Genomic DNA, 19695 nt, shown 5'->3' on the forward strand with positions numbered 1-19695 from the left:
AAGCTAGTGATGAAAATGGGTCCAAATTAAATAAATTAAGTTAAATTAGGTGAGAGAAGAAAAAAAAAAAAATCAGTGGTATACCTAGATGGGAGCATGTTGGCTGAGGTGGGCAATGCGGGGAGCGGCGTTTTACATTTACATGTCAGTCCGATGCACATCCCCCTCCCACTCCCTGTCCCTGCCGGTCTCGCCCCTCGCTGTGGCACAGCTGGGCATGCCTGGTGTGTCATAAGTCTTTGCTTCCCTGAGGTATTACTTTGGAGTGACTGTCCTTTGGGATGGGGACAGGGGCCAGGTCGGAGGAGGAGCCTTCGTCGGGTGGGGACCCATTCCAGCCAGCCTTGTTCAGGCTCAGGTGGCCCAGCATGGTCTGAGAGAGACGCGTGTCAGAGAAACGCCGCCACTCCACGAACAGTGGCTCCACCACGTACGTTATGAAACCTGCAGGAGGGGAATCGGTTGGTAACTGCATGTCATGTTTATTAATTAACACTGAGTTGAGTTGATTGTCTGAGAGGCCATTCCAAGATGTGCTTTTTAAGCAGTGCAGCCGTTTCTATACATGGCGTGTGTAGGTCCATCAGTGTGTATGTGTGTCTGTTCATAGTAGAGATGGGTTCAATTAATCGATTAATCGTTCATGACAGTCAAAGTCGATTTTTGGTCACTAGTCGATTTTGGTAAAATTGTGGTTAAAATTTTTTTTTCATTCAAATAAACATGTCCTTTAAAAAATATTTCAATTGAACTGAACTAATGTCATGCATCATCCATTCTGTAGTGCTATATTGATTGGAATGGGGGCTAAATGACAATGTCATAATCATCAATGGAATTGTGGTCTTTACTTTTTCAAATAAACACTTCTTTTAAAACATTGGAATCAAATCTTTCAAATGTCGGCCAAAAAACAATTCATCGTTCATACCACCCACTGATTAATCGACTATGAAAAATGTGAGTTGTGCACATCCCTAGTTCATCGCATGAGATTTAGACCAATCAGGAGTAGTCAATACCACACCAGCAGAGGGTAGTAGAGTTTGCTCACGAACCACTTACTTCACCACCTGGGTGTGATTTTTCTAATATGATAATGCCAGAAAGGCCGTGTGATATCGGGGAATATCATCACAGGTAGGGGAAGCTGCTAGGCTTCCTGCAGTAGAGCAACATGTAACATGGAGCATTAAAATATTATTTGTCCATTGCATTCATATACTGTACTTAACTACCCGTTTTATAATATATAGGTTTATGGTGAATCAGTCTTACCAATTTGTATATTGGCCACAGAGTTGGATTGCCGATCACAGAGCGGGGTCACTTCAAGATTATGATTCCTCTCAATATCCCCTAATGACAAGAGAATTCAGGTGGTTAGCTTATTGTAAAACTTTGGGTTACAAGCACACAATAATGCTTGGATTACAATGAGGAATAGGTGTTACCTTGGTGGAAGAACTCCTCTGTCACCTTTTCGCTCCACTGCTTGCTGAGTTTCCATGGTCGGCAGGGGTTGCAGATATCTGCACACTTAAGGGCCATCTTCAGGGCACATGGGTGAAAAGAGCAGAAACTCAGGACAGGCAAACCTCTCTCTCTCTCTCTCTCTCTCTCTCTCTCTCTCTCTCTCTCTCTCTCTCTCTCTCTCTCTCTCTCTCTCTCTCTCTCTCTCTCTCTCTCTCTCTCTCTCTCTCTCTCTCTCTCTCTCTCTCTCTCTCTCTCTCTCTCTCTGGCAACAGTGTGGCATTTGTGGATAGGGCTTGGGGAATATCAATTATGCAAAGCGGTTGAGGGGATTGACGTCATCGGTTTGAATTTGATGCCATCTCAGGGGCACCCCCGGTGAGCTATCTGAATGCATTTCTGGAGATGAGCCAGCAATGTTCAAAAGGGAGAAGGGAGAGGTGTAGTTAGCGCTCTCTCTCTCTCTCTCTCTCGTACTCCTTCAATGATTAAGATTCACAAGGTTCAGGTGGTTAGGGTTAGGTTCAGGTGGTTAGGGTTAGGTTCATGTTCTCTCATTCTTGGCCCTCTCTGAAAGAACACTGCATTGCTTACCTGGAGGACAAAATGGCGGTGCTGTGGGCTGCTGAGACAGAGGTCTCCCTTGTCTAGGTGTGTCCTGAATTCAGACAAATACTCATTCTGACGGCTGATGTCTGTGGCCAAGATCAGAGAACCTAGTCGTTCCTCCATATTAAGTCTAGACGACACCAAAAAAAACATCAGATCAGTAAACTCAGTAAATAATACTGGTACAGTAGTAGTAGAAATCAGTCTCACTCATTTGTTAAGATGACGTTCATAGCCAAGATTTTGAACATGAACATACAACTACTGTAGTTTAGTCAGATACAGATCGGAGCTTGGTCTAAATACTATTTCAAATCCTTTCATTTTGCTTGAGTCTGCCTGAAGTGTTAGCTGTAATTTTCTGGGAACAGTGCATTGGTTTCATTGTGCCAGACAAGAGAAATCAAGTAATTGAAATAATTCCAACCAAATAGTATTTAGACACAGACACACACACACACACACACACACAGAGACACAATATTGCTGATCCAAGTAATAATGTAATCTGAAAGCCTGGGAAAGCTATCTCAACAAAATGGAAAATATATATTTTCGAAAGAGGAATAGCCATTACTGAACGGATGAATGCCTGTTAATAGCATTCATAGCCCATCAATCTAAATGCAACTAACCAAAAAATGACAGATCTGGATATCATGATGTGGTGCAATTAGGATTAGGGCTGTATGGGCGTGAACTGTCTGACCTGTCCTCCGCAGGGAGGTGTGAGAGCAGGGCGGACTCTCGGAGCAGCCCCACTGCCGACTTCCAGTGGTGGTTCTCCAGAACTGAGCTGTTCTGAAACGCAGCACAAACCGGACCCACAACATGATCAAGACAAACTGAAGAGCTTTCATTGAAGACAGCGCGCAGTTCTTTATTCAGATGAGTTGATATTGAAGAGTTCAGCTCATGTCGTTAAGTGAAGAGTTCACTTGTTTAATGTTGCTGACAAATACCTTGAAAAGAACAAACTATCTAGTCACTAGATAGTTTGTTCTTTTCAAGGTATTTGTCAGCAACATTAAACAAGTGAACTCTTGATTCTAGTGGGATTGAAAACACAGAGGTTGATACTATGCCTACAATTAACATGTACTGCCAACCCTTTCTCCACTGGGAAGTTTTAGGGCTGGTCCTCAATCATGCCCTGAACCCTACTGAGGGGGTCAGAGTAATCTGGACAGATGAAAGGAATATGCTAGTAATTTCAACCAGCTAGTCAGAGAATACATTGGAATGTATAGGTCTGGGATTTAGGATTAGGGCTTTGAGTCTGATTGGGGTAAAAGCCTTGACTGTAGAGATAAATGTGCTTATCCGTTTTAATCTCTGCGGTCTGTTTTAATCTCTATGGTCTAAAACCAAGAGTGTTTAAGCGCTGGGGCATTACCTTGTACAGTGCAGCGAGGTAATGGTCTGTTTTGATGAGGAAAGGCTGATTGACGCCTGGATGGTCCAGATCATGGGTAGCAGCGGCCACCAAGCCCAACAGGATGTCACAGGAAGTGAGTGTTTTGGCAAGCTGGAAGTGCATGAACACACACACAGGCATAGATAAAGACAAACACACACCCACACATGGACACAGTTGTTATAAGTCACACACAAGGGTCTCTCCTCGTGTACTAGCGAGTCGACTAATCCTTGTTGTTTTTATCTTTTGGAAGGTAATGGACTAAAATAGATACAGATAAAGCAAAATCTAATTGATATCTGTAACCAGTCAACAGTAGTATTTCCTCTTACCTTGGGCTCTTTTAGGTAACAGTACATGGCCTGAGTCACGTCGGCAGCGTGGACTGCATGGTGGTAGGGATTCTGGCTACGGTAGTCCTCTTGGATCATGACTATTGACACAGTAACAACACAACAATCTTAAAAAATAATAAGTTATTGACACAGGGATGTACTGTCGTATCATAAATAGAATTCAGCTATAAATTACTTCTAGTATCAAAAAACGCAAGACAATATTGAGGTGAGATCCTCATAATTAAGTGCACTATGGTGACCAGTACTGAGATTTTGTGCAGTCATTTTAATTATTTTGCCGTTTCTACATTTCTCCATACCTAAGAATCGTCGCAGTTTGACCATGTCCAACTGGAAGAGCTCAATCAAGCCATACTGGTTGAACAAGTGAAATGTTAGGTTGACAAGGCTGTTTCCTGTAAGGAAAGAAGTCACAACATCAGCTGATGCGTCCAATAATAACGCCAGAGTTTGTAATCACAACAGACCAGGGACACCTATTTTTAACAGTCCTAATGGTCGACTAAAGGTTTAAATCACAACCACAGGTTAGACTCTAAATAATTTCATGTTGAAACATTTATTCTCTAACCAAAATTGAGAGCAATGATGGCTATTTCTAATATTACCTAGACATTAAGTCAGTATGCATGTGCAATTCCCTAACAGCAGGGGGCAATAGCACACACTTGGGAAAACCCTTACCGTTTGTAAGTCTGTCGAACAGAAAAATATCAAAGTTCCAGGTCCCAACCTTCTCCAGCATACACTGAAATAAAAAATGAAAAGGGTAGTTCTTCATACCAGCTCATTCGTTTTTCTGTTAACTTTTTCAAGTTGAATTTCTTTCATATGCACTTGCAGCTGTGTGTGTGTGACACGAGCTTTAGCCATGTACATTTGAGGGGGAGTGAAAAAAGGCAATAGTTTCAAATGGCAATAGAGAGACGTACGCACATGCGGGCGGGCGGACGCACGCACGCGCGCACACACACACACACACATACACACCTTGGCTTGACCATTGTAGTCATGGTCAAGGATGTAGAGAGGGTTGAGGGCTGGGAGACCTCGGAAGAACCGTGATGAGTGAAGGTACCTCTGGAAGCTCAGTAGCCTGCGGATGTTCCTGGTAGACACAGGCCCCGCAGACTCGGGTCGAGCTGTTACATAAACATTCAGAACAGTTACCCTACAGCAACATTCATATTAGTGGTAGCTTGCTAACCTAGCAACCTAACGGTGGATGATGACATGCACCTATAGTTTCCACTACAGCTATCATTAACTGAATCTAATGTGTTATCAAAAAGCACACACTATAGCCAACACCATAGGCAACATCATAGCTATGAAATCTTACCTACCATTACTATCATGTTCCATAGACATGTATATTTTGCAAGTTAACCTACAGTTATCTAGTTTGCATGTGATGTTATGACTTGAAAAAACTAGTATTAATACTGTTGGGCTTGTAGGATTCTAGAATACTGAGGTTTTCAAATACAGTTCTGTTGAAGAATTCTTTATCACTTCTATACGTCCTACAGAATGACACTCATCGTCCATGTTTATACAAAATCTAGTCTACAGAGCAGTAGACTGTACACTAAAACACATGACAGCACAACGCATCAAGGCTGAGGACAAGGCCAATGATGAAGGACAACTTAGGAAACAAAAGTGGAGACATTGTTGCATGGTCAACACAGGCATTTCACAGATCTCCAAGAATATGTACTATGAACCTTTTTTTTTAGCACCAATGCAATTCAAACAGTGAGCAGCCCTTCAATGACATCTACATCGTTATAAGACAAACACAGAGAGGATCCAAGCCTGCCATGGCCACTAAGCCCACTAGCTCTGTGAATGGTGCAATGGTTGGTTGGTGGTGTGTGCGCGCGCGCGTGCGTGAGTGTGCGCAGACATGCTGCTGACACAGCAGCCCATTCCCCAGCCAGCTGGCAGCCAACCAATCGGAATCCTGCATTGTCAACACACACTCACCATTCTCAAATGGCCTCCTGCAGCAAAGCAACATTCTAGAAAACTCACTTACAGTGCAAGGGAACACCAGAGAAGTCCTTATCTGGATATTTCCTGCTGATTTTAGTTTTTGGATATCTGTTAATTCCCCTATTTTATTTATTTCACCAGATTTTGTATTATTCCATGAAATTGGGTCAAATTATTTAACCTTTTGTTTGGGCATTGGTGCAAACAAATCACTAAATGAATATTGATCGGTGGAAAAGTACTCTGCAGTCAGCACACACATCAACATCACTTGTCAATAGGACAACCAGCTGGATCCCACCTATCAATTTGTTTAGGAGATTATAGCACAACAAACCTTCCTGATATGCAATAGGCATTATTGGAAAATAATATATTTAGGGAGAATGACAAAGTTGCTTTTCACATTTCACTCTTTTAAATGAATCAAAGCATGTACATAATGAGCCTAGCTCCCAGTGTGAAGTAACAAGGATATAAGATAAAAGACATTTGGTTTAGTGTTTTGGTTACAGAGTACTGTATATGATTGTATTGGGGATATACAGTAGACAGCAAAACATTGTAACATTGCGGAAGCACTGAACTAATTAATACAGTTTATACTCACAGTGCAAAGTTCGGAAGTCAACATACAAGTACGGATGAGAGCCTCGTCTCTCTGGTTCCACAAACCCCCCCTGGCTTCTGACTCTCACATCTCCTGGAGGGAATTGGGTAAAGTGAAAGAAAAAAACAACGACAAAACACCCTCAAGGTACTGCCAATAAACAACAACAAAACACCCTCAAGGTACAGGCAGTAATAAGCTGGCTTCTCATCCAGTTAAGCGTTTGCATACAGGAGAGGGACACAGCTGGACAGGAAGCAGTCTAAAGCGTGGTGTCAAGAGTGGCCATTAGTATTCACACACTGCTAGCACTGGCAGCTAATGCTAAAGAATCCTGTGTCTCTATTCAGACTAGAGATTACAAATCCCATTCTTCAGTTATACTAGATGAGACATTGTAGGCAGGTTTGGGGTCAATTCAGTTTCAAACTCATCAATCCGGATATTAAATCCACACAATTCCACAATTAAATAAATGATTGCAATAGAATAGAGTGACAAACATTTTGCATTTTAATTAAGACTCATTCTAAATTGGACTGGATAACAATAATAGGTGAAGCAGCTGGTGACAGCTAAACTTAAAAGATTCTCAAACTAGCACCAGACTGCCAACAAACTAGCAACAGACAAAAAAATATTCATATGCAACAACAATTGGTTAAAGTGTTAGTCTAGGGTTAGTAGCGTGGATATTTAGTTAAATGTTACTTAATAATCATAATCTGGGAGGACTGTGAAAAAAAAAGTGTTACCCAGGTCAATGTCCCACGCACCTATCATGCGAATGTAGAGAGCCGTCTGGTCCTCGCTGTCGTAGGAGATCGCCCCTCGTCTCTGCAAAGAAACAACGTTTAGTGGAATAAAATGGAATGCGAGTTACTAACAGTTTCATCAAACTGTCTTTGTGAGGTAAACAATTTCTTTGTGAGGCTTTATTTCTGAAGGGAGGAAGAACTAGGCAGTGACATCTTACCATCTAGGCATATGAGTAAAAGGGTGGTTGACATGATGTGGAAAAAAGCTGGATTGCAACATTCCATTGCCGTAACTGCGTTTGACAAGAAATTATGCATTAACTTGCTGTAACCATGAGTTGTGAAGAGCTTTATGCACACAAAATACAAAAGGTTACAATGGACAATTTCATCCAATAAGACTCACTGATTCTCATGGTTGGGATGCACTGACTTCATTGCAGAAGTCTGGTGCCCTGTGATACTTCTACTCTAAATGGCCACAGCCAGGACACTGTGTGTGTGTGTGTGTGTGTGTGTGTGTGTGTGTGTGTGTGTGTGTGTGTGTGTGTGTGTGTGTGTGTGTGTGTGTGTGTGTGTGTGTGTGAGAGAGAGAGAGAGAGAGAGAGAGAAATAGGGAGCGGGAGAGAAATGTAGAGGGACAGAAGCTGAGAGACAGAAAGAAGCTCAGACAAAGAGAGAGGAAAAACTCAGAGAGAAAGAGAGAGAGAGAGAGAGAGAGAGAGAGAGAGAAAGAGAAAGGAGAGAGAAAGAGAGAGAGAGAGAAAAAGAGAAAGAGAGAGAGAGCAAAAGAGAGAGAGAAAGAGAGAGAGAGCAAAAGAGAGAGAGAGAGAGAGAGAGAGAAAGAGAGAGAGAGAGAGAGAGAAAGAGAGAGAGAGAGAAAGAGAGAGAGAGAGAGAGAGAAAGAGAGAGAGAGAAAGAGAGAGAGAAAGAGAGAGAGAAAGATAGAGAGAGAGAGAGAGAGAGAGAGTCAGCTAACTACACCTCTCCCCTCTCCCTTTTGAACATTGCTGGCTCATCACCAGAAATGCATTCAGATAGCTCACCGGGGGTGCCCCTGAGATGGCATCAAATTCAAACCGATGACGTCAATCCCCTCAACCGCTTTGCATAATTGATATTCCCCAAGCCCTATCCACACATGCCACACTGTTAAATGCAAAGGGCATTAAACATACAGTAGATTTCCTTTGGTTTCACTATACTTTGTATTGTTTACCATCTCAGCGTCCCACAACGGACGCACACAAGTGACCTTTATTTGAGATTAAACAGTATCTTTGGTCACAAGATCTAGCCTTACAACAAATTAAGGTTGCTGGGATATAAAACAACAGTTCCAAATATTTTTTTTTAAACAATGCATTTTAAGTTGCATACACTCTTCTGTGAAGAGCCATTTTGCAGCCTGTGGTCAGATTTTCAAGCATAAAATAGGTCAATGCCATCAGCTAGCACTCCAAAGGGTACACTGAAGAATAATCCTCCAGGTCAGATCACATAATATATTGGTCTATTGGTTACAATAAGATTATTCTGATATGACCATCCTGAAATGGATTCGGTCCATATTGCCCATCCTACATCCAACAAACTAGTTTGTACCAGTAGAAGTCCTCCTCACGTGCAGATACATGGGACCAACTGGCCCGGGCAGCTAATCCACACGTGGGCTAGAAACCTCCCGTTTACAGAATGCACAAACAAGGTATCATCTTGTATCGGGTATTCTTTCCACATTTCAAGATGCTTTAGAAGGTTCAGAATAGACATATTCACTCTGAAAAGGGTAATTTTGTGAAAATAACTGGTTTATATGCTGAAAATCCATTTCACTTCACAATAAATTACAACTTCTAACTCCCCATTATCAGAAGGCCCTTGGCAATTGTCGGCCGATTTTCAAACCAGCACTTTCAAATTGGCAATGGACCCCATGTTAGCAAGTGGTCTAGTTTGCATATTGAACTGCTAAAGAACAGCTGACATGGATTGCACATGTAGGCTAGGCTACTACCACCAGCCACGAGTCCGCTCATTTTCAAAAGAGCAGCTGTTGATCTCATTTGCATACAGAATCTCCAGTGTGTAAACAACAGAGTAGGAAGCCCTTCAATCTAAAGATGTGATGAGGTCATCAAAAGGATATCTTACGTGTCTAGAAGCCACTATCGTATCTTAATACATCCAGTAAAGCTATCAGAGACAAGAGACGACCTGATTGACTGGCTACTGTGTCTAGCTAGCGAACTGGTTACTTTTTAAGAAGATATATTAATTTACTTGCTTGGCTGTTAAAGGACATGAATGGGACGTCGTCATGAAACTAGCAATGGTTACCCGATCAGCTAATGCCAGCTGTGTCAAACCCAGCTGCTCATAAACAGCAACGATTATCCATTGTGAGCAGTTGTTTGTTTGATTTAACTTAATTATTTTTGAGTCAGTCCCATTAAGGTAATTAGAGGCAACAAATGTAAAAAAATAAATAAATAAGGTGGTGGCGTTTTAAGTTTAATTTCTCTCGCATTAGAGATATTTTTCTCCGCCATTGTTTTTAAAAATGTCAGTGTTTGGATTCCACTGCATCACGTTCGCAGAGCATTGTGGGAGATTTTTCTTGTGAGCTCCTGTTGGAAGTTTGGTAGGGGACAATATGTTTACTATGCACTTTTATTTGTTGATAACCAAAGGCATACTGGAGTAATACACTACTCGGCAAAGTAAAGGAACAGAAGAGACCCTACAAATCCTTGAGGGCAGCGTTTTGGGTACCAACAAAGACGATGTTTAGCCTACACAATTCAGTTTTTGTTTACGGCTGGGGAGGATGAATCTGGTTCTTTGAGGGACAAGGACTATTAAGACAACCAGTCTTGCTGTGCCCATACATGTGCTTCTTCACACCAGGCAGCAACTGGCATCTCCCCTCACACTCGCCAACTATGTGGGCCGCGACAGGCTCAGCGCTTGCGTGCGGCACTACCGGCTTGCCTCACTGCACTGGTGAAAACACTGTGGCGTCTGTCAGGCTGGGGCGGACATGTGCTACCATCTCTCATGCCACTCTCTCCTGCTTAGAGGCTCGACATTACATTCTATGCTCACGGGCCGACAGGCTCCACTGATCCTCATTCGCCTCATGTCTCACAATAAACCTTGGTTATTGTATGTATATCATAAAGTCTGACTTTGAAAGTGTCGGTTTTGGTTGGATAAAAGTCAGAACATGTCTGTGATTAACAGCATTGGTTTGTACTGTAGACATTGTTGTTTCAAGGGTTAAGGAACTAAATTATGTTCTTAATTTGTGTATGCATTTATGTATGCATTTGTGTATTAATTTGTGTGTGTTGCATTCAGTGGTTTTACCGCTAATCACATACTGAAACACGTCACAAAAACACTGCAATTCAAGCTCTTTCACTGCATCTATCTACAAGTTGCCACCGTAGTGAATAATACTCAAATTAAATTGCCTTGCCTCTGCTTGGCAAAAGTAATTCATAATAAATGTAAGTAGATCTCTTAAGTAGAGTCCCAGTACTGTTCTGCCGACGTTCCCACAGCTCAGCTGTAGCTGTTGAAGTGACACTGCTGGGGCTTGTGGGAAAAGGTTGGCCCAGACAGAGGGTCATCTAATTAACAGCAACAGGATTGGGTTTCAGCTAAATTGGCCAGATGGAGATCACTGAAAACACTGTAGAGTGCCAGTTCAAATGTCACCACTCCTTTTTCCCACAATGTATTGTAGACAATGGCTGTTCAATGATTTTGGACAGAGGGCTTCTGTAACGGCTCGGCTCCACTGGGTCCGTTAGCGTCAGCGTCAACCATCAACTATCAGACGCTAAGCAAATGAATCCATTGTAACTGATGACAGCGGCTCCACTGCAGCTGTTGTGTCGCGTTGGATGCTTGCGTCCCGACGTTAGAGAATCGCCGAGGTTCATTTCTTGGTTTTTGACGGATGCTGAAGGACGCAGTGGAGCCAAGGGGCAAGACTGGAATCATGGCCGCCACACCAGGTCCACAGTGGTGAAAATGAAATCAGAACAGGCACTTTTGGTCATCCTACTCTTGGCATACTACACCATTCAAGAAAGTGTTTAGTGGAATTCATTTTGTGTTCTGTGTATAGTTAGAATTTCAATGTTGCTAAAATCAGTGTATCAACTTGATAATATGCAAAATCACTGAATCGATTAGAGCGTTTATATGCCTGCAACGGGTACAGGTACATTGGAATTCTTGTAATCGCTTGTCCTTACAGTATCAGTGCTAATCAGTTCCTCATTCCAGTCCTAGGTACTCATTGTAGTTGTTCTCATAGAGTAGTTCACAGACTACCGCACGTGAGCTCATACACTCACATCTCCCACCTCCTTAGTTCCTACGACTGTCAACAGATCACAGAAGTTTCAAAGATTTCAACACATCACAGGAAAATGTCAACGTCAAACCAATTTACTCTTGATCAGAGCCAGCGGACCTCGTTCAAATCTAGCAAGTGGTGTTGAAGACAACCTACCTTCTGGGAGATCCAGCGAGTCAGAATCACAATCAGGGACCAGATCAATACAATTCCCATTGGGCCGCCTGGCCAAGGATTGAGAGTCCCTCTCCCTGCTTCGTTCATGCGTGTATGTGTGTGTGTGCGCACGCACGTGTGTGTGCGTGCGTGTGTATAGCGCGAATGGTGTGGGTGTGTGTGTGTCTAGCGCAAATGGTGTGTGTGTGTGTGTGGGGGGGGTTCGGGCCCTGGTGAATATCAGCAGGCTGATGAAAGACAGCTCAAGACCCGGGCAGGGACAGTAAGTGGAGCTTTGCGCGGCAGCTGTCTTCGCTCCCGGCGCGATCACCTGCCCAGACACTCCGGGGGCTAACTACCTAGCGGACTTAGCGACTGTCTTGCTGACTGTATATGGGGATACACGCCAGTCCACCCCCCCCCACCCGGGCGCTGAACTCTGGCGCTCGCTCTCTTACGTCTCTCGCATGGGCCGCCTGTGTCCGTGTAGCAACGGCCAAACAGACCTCATAAACACTCGGACATAAGACACGGAGGGTGGGGGGTTAGAGGGGAGCGCATTACTACACTTCACCTTACTCGTGACATAGCAGGTTTTGTATGTCAAAAAGGTCAGCTGCCTACAAAAGATTGGCTTGGCTGGAGAGTTGTCTTGCCTTATGTTAAGTGTTCCGCATTACACATACTTTCAAATAGCATAGGACTATATACCTGGAATTACACCTGGGAAACCCATGATAGTTATGGACAATGCCGTTCCTCAGTCTTCATCAGTTGGAGTCCTACCATTTAAAAAGGACACATTTTGCTGGCATGATTTTCAAAGGTTCTATATGAACTACTCATCACTGATAATGGCTCTCTTGGAAGTAATTGCACATTAAGGAGAATGTGCACTGCTCTACCATGCACTTACAGTAATGACAAAAGAACAATGGGTCTACAGGTTAGTTGAAGTGTAATTTACACAATCCAACTACGTGAAGTCTGTTATTTAAACATAGCAATAGAACCTAGAGAAGCAGTAGCACGGTCTGAGCAGTATCCTTCAACAAACCATCCACAGGACAGAGGGGATAGGTATGCCCTTGCCTCACACACAGACCCACAGACCAAATTAGACAATCCCCGCACCCCCACCCCACCCCACCCCAACCTACGTCAGCCCAGTTGATAAGCATGGTGAACCGCGGGCCAGAAATAGAGCCATCACAAGGCCTGTGTTATATGACTGCACAAACTAGCGTTAGGGCTCAAGACTCACACTAAAGCAGTCTTAGGAACCTCAAAGGGCCTTTGTCCATTATCCATCCATTATTTAAATAATTTATTTAAGTTGTGGTGATAATTATAGCCAAGAGTTCGGCGCTAAACTCTTGAGATGTTTGTATGTTAAAGCCATGAGAAATCTATGAGAGTGTTTGGACCGTCTGGCTGCCATCTTTGGCACCTGTACATGTGCAGCACTGCATGGGTTTGAACCATGACCCATCACACACCCTGCTCCCAAACTAGCCTGTTCAATAAAGGAAATATAATCATTACAAAACACTGGTCATTTACAATCTTAGAACCAGTGGGTATCATTCATTTCAATAGCCATTGGACAGCAGGAAACATTAAGGACTGTGCCTTTAAAAACATAGCTTGGGAAACTGTGGCATTCAGTCCAGCCAAGTTCCTGCAAAGACAGCTAACCAAACATTCTTCTCCAAATCCAACAGGACACTTGGGATGTTTTTCCTGGTAATTCCCCCAACATGGGTATCGGAGACCAATACACAAGGGTGGTAATTTGATAGTTTCCCTCTGCTCAATAAATAACTCCTTGATTAATCATTGATGAGCTGACAAATCATCAGTCTTATTCATTGATGACTTGGTGAAATGTTGAGCAAGACAGAAACAAGCAAGTACGCCTCAATGATGAGGATGTTTTGTTCCAAAAGGTTAGCTGCGAGCTTAAGCTAACAATTTACTTTGCAGCGCTGAGTGTGAGAGAAAAAAAGACTGCTTGGTATGTGAAAGCAGCGACTGTTGACTTCTAGAGGAAGAGAGAGTGTGGCTAATATGAACTCTCAAGCAGTCTGTGCTGGGGTGTGATATAGATGACGGTAAAACTGTCAGACTCTAAAATGTCACAGTTCAGAGAATAAGCAGGCCTCTCAATTCCTTTTTGTTTAGAATTCCTCTCCATTTAGATTATCTATTTGATTTTGTTTAAAGGACATGATGCATACATCTGCAAAAAACTGTTCTGTTTGTTTTTCCAGCTCACTGTTGGCTGTGGTGATGTGGGTGGTTTTGATATTGGACTACCAGTTCATCACGTGTCGGTTTGTTCCAAGCAGAGTGTCTTCTGTTATTGTAGCACTGTAAACATTGCAAGCGAGTCTATGGCTCCTCTCATGTATATTTTTCCAATCTCACTGTTGAGATATGAGCTTAATGAGAAGGCTTGCAATAACAGCTACCTATGCTTAGCCCCTATCTGCGGATCTACTGCAGTCAAACTCAGGTGACAGGTTAAGACATTTCATTCTGAGAAAGTGACAGCTTTGACAAGAGGCTACTGGATCTAAATTATATAGTTTAAAAAATGTCAATACCCTGTCAAAGCTTTCTCTCTGATGCAATACTTAAACATGTCTGTACATCAAACTATATACAGTACTGAGTGAGTATGCCATTACTGCAAGCAGAATTAAATACTGAAAAATATTTTACATTTCTCATTTTAATCCTAAGTTTTTTGTGTTTTTTTTCGTGCAGTTTTGTAAAACTCTATTGATAACCTTAAGAGTACTGGGCTGCGTTTCCCAGAGGCATCGTAGCGCTACGTTCATCGGCGTTCAGCTACGGCGTTCACCCTAGCGCTACGTTCATCGTGCCTCTGGGAAACTCAGCCCTGGTCTGTACAATACCACTTCATGCTAGCCTTAAACCTTCCTTTGAGGGCTGTGAAAATGTGTCTCTTTCACTGTCAAATATCATGCAAATCCAGATAGAATGCAAACAAAGGTGTCTCATGTATACAAATTCTGCAGGCTGCAGTGCGTGCACTGCTGGTACACGACAGCTACATTAAGTCAGAGCTCTAGACCAGTTTACCATAGTTCAGTTTGAGGTCCTCACTGAAATGGGTAGCAACTTCTCAATAAAGACCAAAGACCAGAAATGACTTCCGTCCCTGAATGCATTCCGTGACTCTGTATGCACCAAAATTGAAAGGGTTCTAAATTGTCCCATCCTAAACCCCTCCACTGAGTTTCATGAAAAGCGGTCTGGTAGTTTTTGTATAATCGTAGTCAAAATAATGAATGGCGGTGAATGGCCGGCTCGGCCGTGTTTGGGCAGCTCGTAAACCCAACCCTTGATTCAGATCCACCCGAAATTTTTACGAGCTCCAAGTTGGCCCATGCTACAGCCCTCCACCAAGTTTCATGAAAATCGATCTGGTAGTTTTTGCGTATTCCTGCTAAAAAAACAAAACAAAGACATGACAACAATAAAATAATATAAGTCTGAATGTCAAACATATGTTCAATATCATTCCCTTATCACCGGTATGGTTGCACAGAGCATGCATGCATAGTGTGATACCAGTACTGTACTCTGGAATATGTGGAAGGTAAAAGGTTAGTGATAAGACGTCAACACGGGAAGCAGCTGGTGCCTCATCCTCCAGTCCCACTAGTAATGCTGGCGTGGTTGGGCCAGGCGTTCACATGCTCATTTCAGTCTGAAACTCACCATTTTTACAGCTCACCAAACACAGCACTCGAATTTTCCAGTCCACCAAGAAAAGTGTACATTTACACCAACATCTCTAGAGCCTTAGGGCCACACGTGGGAATGTATAGTATAGTGGACCTGATGCATGATCTTTCTTTAGTCAATGGAGCTTCTAGCGTATGATTCATATTGAAACCCAAATGTATTCCACAAAATATACCGTCATGAATGAAGCAACGTTTTGAGTTTCTTTTCTTGTTGGCCTTCAATCAGTAATAACTCAGCATACTAACTCGGCATAGTAACTCAAGAGACCACAGCATGTGTTGAATGTTAACCATTCAGTTGGTGTGCTGGTCTCACTACCAAGGGCTTTGGCTTACAAGTCTCAACAGCATGGCGCGCGTCAGTCTGCCAGCATTGCAGAGTCTCCTACGTCATTTGGCAAGCCGAGTTCACACTAGCAGCATTCTTCATATTCCCACCTCTACTAGCCGTTGTCATTGCCCAGTCTGAATACCTGACTAACCATACTGTCTTTAGTCAGTCTCCAGGGCCTAAGCTATAAAGAGCTTGTTCAGCTAGTGTGTGACGATAAAGACAGATGACTCACATCACTCACATCACATGCAGTATACAGAGACAGAATGAATGGTTTCAATTCACACATGGTAGTGACACAGGGTTTTTCAGTGTGCTTTAGAGACTAAATACTGCATGGTTTCTGGTGATTTTCATTATTAGGATATAGCTGCTGATTGTGAAGAATATAAAATACATCTCATTGAGAAGAACAGTTTGAATCAAACTAAAAACAAAAGCCCAATTAAACATTTTGTCAAATGACCTAATCATTACTTCAATAATCATGAATTAATAATCAATTTTCAACTCATGGGATCACTTTGCCTGAGTATTAAAGATAGATATGCGCTACATTTGAATCCCAGAATGTGTTTGGTTGTTGACATTTTCAGTGTTGCTGACTCAGTCTTTACAGTGGGACTATTCATTGCTCACAGAGTGTGGCTTTACGGTTATTCCCTGTAAATAATAACACTGACTGTGACACTTATGGTCTTAATCCATTGAGCAAAGCATATGCCCATATCATCCCAGACAGAATCTAGGGCGAGTGACGAGCTAGTGCATCCCTGGCTCAGTTAACCCTCGCTGGTTCTTCTGCGGACGGCAGAAATCACACAAGGCTGAATCAGGACGAAGCGGGACCGATGAACTCTCCCCATGTCTGTCCACAAAACGCACGCCGACTCTAAATACGGGAGGGACAAGAGCTAAAACTGTTCTAAGGTGCTTCAGAAATTCAAAGCTCTGGTGTGAATTGTAGCAGCGGACTGGGAGAAGCGGCAGGAGTATGTATCTGCACATTCCACAGAGTGAGCTTTGTAGTAAATCCCACTTAAGCATGTGGACTGAATACTAGGACTCTCTAATGGACTTTTAGACATTGCTAAAAGCAATCAAATGGCATAGAGGAACAGTAAACAGACTAAGAGCATCCCTAAGGGTTCATCACGTTAGCCACACCCTTGTTAGCCTTTCACAGATTAGGGCAAGTAGGCAGTTGGAGGGTCAGTGTGAGGTGAGGACCGTCAGGTCATATCAGCTTCAGAAAAAAGCACACAGCTTTCATTTACACCTAATAAGTAAGTAAGTCTTTTGAGAACCAATGTTTCTCGGGCCTAGTGGCCCATAGGGCAGGAGCCTACCTCCTGTTTCTATAGCGTGAGGCAGCTTGATGTACAAGTACACCCCCTGGACATGAAGCTAGTATGTCGCAGGGACTCACCCCCAATCCAACCCTTGATGCTGAGTGCCAAGCAGGGAGGCATCAGGTACCATTTTTATAGTCTTTGGAATGACTCGGCCTGGGATCGAACTCACGACCTCCCAGTCTCAGGGCGGACACTCTAACCGCAAGGGCACTGAGCTGGTCGTTTACACCTGGCTTTAGGTAAACATAAGGCCACAACAACTGATATATCCTTCCAGATACATTTGTTCTGATAAAATCATGTTGATGTTGTCTTTTCTTGACTGTTGTGGAATGCTTGGCAATCATTCCAGGTGATATACTTCATAGTAGCCTAATATCATCAGCTGAGAATGAGTGTTAATGACCTTTAAAATAAAATAAAAACGGTGTAGGTCTTATCAATAAACAACTCCATAGAAGTGAATGAAGAAAACACATTCTGGCAACAACAAAAAAACATTCCGTGAGTGTACTAGGCTACATGGAGCTAAGCTGGCCCTTTAAGTTCTGTCAAGACTACTCCTGGCTGGCAATGAAGGGGTTACACAAGCATGCTGTCCAATGCAAGGAGCAGCCGCTCCAGTACTCTAACCAAATTGCACATTGATGTGACACACTGTATCTGTCAAAGCACAACCTTATCTCAACTAAGAGACAACTCACAATCAATGTTCCCTGAGACATGAACTTGGCTCAAGTAGCTTTGAGGTTGTCAAACTGACGTAAAGCAACTGCCTTAATCACCTTTGAAAGCTCTTTATCACTGCCTTGTGACGCACATGACATAATTTGATCAATCTAAGATTGATAAATCTTATATAAATCTTAGTGCTATGCAACAAAGCCAAGATATCATATCTGTAAGGTCCTTAGTGCTGTACAATAAAGCCAAGACATCAAGATATCTAATGTAGGCTAATCAAGACTAATCCCAATATCACACTGGATTGGTATTACTGCCTCCCAGCTGATAGAAAGTGATTTTATGCAACCTGCTACAGATAACCCAAAACTATATTGTTTATAGACAAGAGACTCAAATGGTTGGTGCTAGGCTGTTTACAAAACTACTGTATCAGCAGGCTTCTAGCGTATCTGTATCTGTCTCCCAACTGCCAGTTAGACATGCTGCACACCAAGACATGGATCAGCTTTTGCCAAAGGGGTCATGTAGTTTAATACTCCAGATTATATCAAGCCATCAGCTTGGTCGTGTTTATTGTAATAACTCAGATCAGGCCAACAAGCCATCGCAGAGCACCAAGATGTAGGCCACCACTTCTACATGGATGACCCAAGGCCAGAGAGAAGCATAAGTGAATGATTGTGAATGATTGTGACATCATACCACTAATCCTGGTTAAATTCAAGAGTTTATCATTGGAAACTACGTTGAAGATGTACATTAAAGAACTGCGACGGGAAGCTTCCTAGTAGGTACAGTAGGCTGTGGGCTATATGACCTATATGTTCAACTTACACCACATAATACCCAATGACAAATGACAAAGAGCACTTTGCAATAAGCGGTTTATACTCCAATCAGCGTTGAGGGACCCATCTCTATGCATTACCGATAAGAATAGGCTACTAGAACAATCATTTAAATGTTTTTTTCATTGTGTGATGGTAGCTCATAATATGGTTTAGGCCTACGGTTTATCAGAAATAGGCCTAGCCTACTATTGTTATCAGATACCTGACACACTGATGTTAGGATACATAAGAGCCCGGTAACTCTATTCATGGGGAAAGATTCAACTGCATGCTGCATGATTGTAATTCAATCATTAGAATTGGGCAATTCCAAGGCTTGTGTGTGTGTCTCTGTATAAAGACATTAGTCTACATGTTAATTGGGATTTAACAATAGGCTAAGACAAAACTGTTACAATTCACATATAATTTCCTAACATCAAACACTGCACACATTGATTTCCTAGATAATCGGCTAGATGTGAAACAGCTGTTTCTTGATTACCCTGTATTTCTCCTGATTGCTCTTACCTTGGACAGCTGTCTTGGGGTAAGTCCCCCAAAAAGAGATGGGCTGGAGCTGAAGCTGATGGCTCCTCTTCGGTTGAGAACATGTTTAGGAACCGGCCTGTCTAGAGGCAAAATCGGTAACTGATAACATACTGCCATTGAACAGTCAACGCTGGGTCCAGTAGCCTAACATAAAATCTGAAAAGATAGAATGTGACAACTGCAAATGTGTCAATTCCACAGTCACCCTTTCGCTGGTTCGATGCGTCAAATATTAGTAGTAATCTTCATAAAGAAAGAGGTTGGTCTCGTTTCTGGTGCATCAAACTTGGCACGAAACGTTGTCGAATGTGATCCAGCTCCTCCAATCTTATGTTCCGTGAAGTCCCATTTCACCAGTGTTTCATCCATTTGGGGGGTTTTCACCATTAGCCCC

The 19695-nt window shown here is 42.7% G+C and overlaps 1 protein-coding gene across 1 annotated transcript; it reads right to left on the reverse strand.

The window, feature by feature from the left end:
* Nucleotides 1-229: 229 nt before the first annotated feature.
* LOC311325481 (high affinity 3',5'-cyclic-AMP phosphodiesterase 7A-like) lies at nt 230-19418 on the reverse strand (the record flags this gene model as incomplete). The annotated part of the gene is made up of 13 exons (XM_084458195.1): nt 230-444; nt 1279-1359; nt 1455-1551; nt 2068-2212; nt 2792-2883; nt 3479-3610; nt 3835-3935; nt 4161-4256; nt 4546-4609; nt 4852-5003; nt 6473-6565; nt 7228-7309; nt 19281-19418. The coding sequence occupies 13 exons, from the start codon at nt 19416-19418 to the stop codon at nt 230-232; spliced, it is 1488 nt and encodes a 495-aa protein (XP_084314321.1).
* Nucleotides 19419-19695: the final 277 nt, after the last annotated feature.

This window comes from Borostomias antarcticus (assembly GCF_949987555.1).
Source record: "Borostomias antarcticus genome assembly, chromosome: 24".
NCBI classification, from domain to species: domain Eukaryota; kingdom Metazoa; phylum Chordata; class Actinopteri; order Stomiiformes; family Stomiidae; genus Borostomias; species Borostomias antarcticus.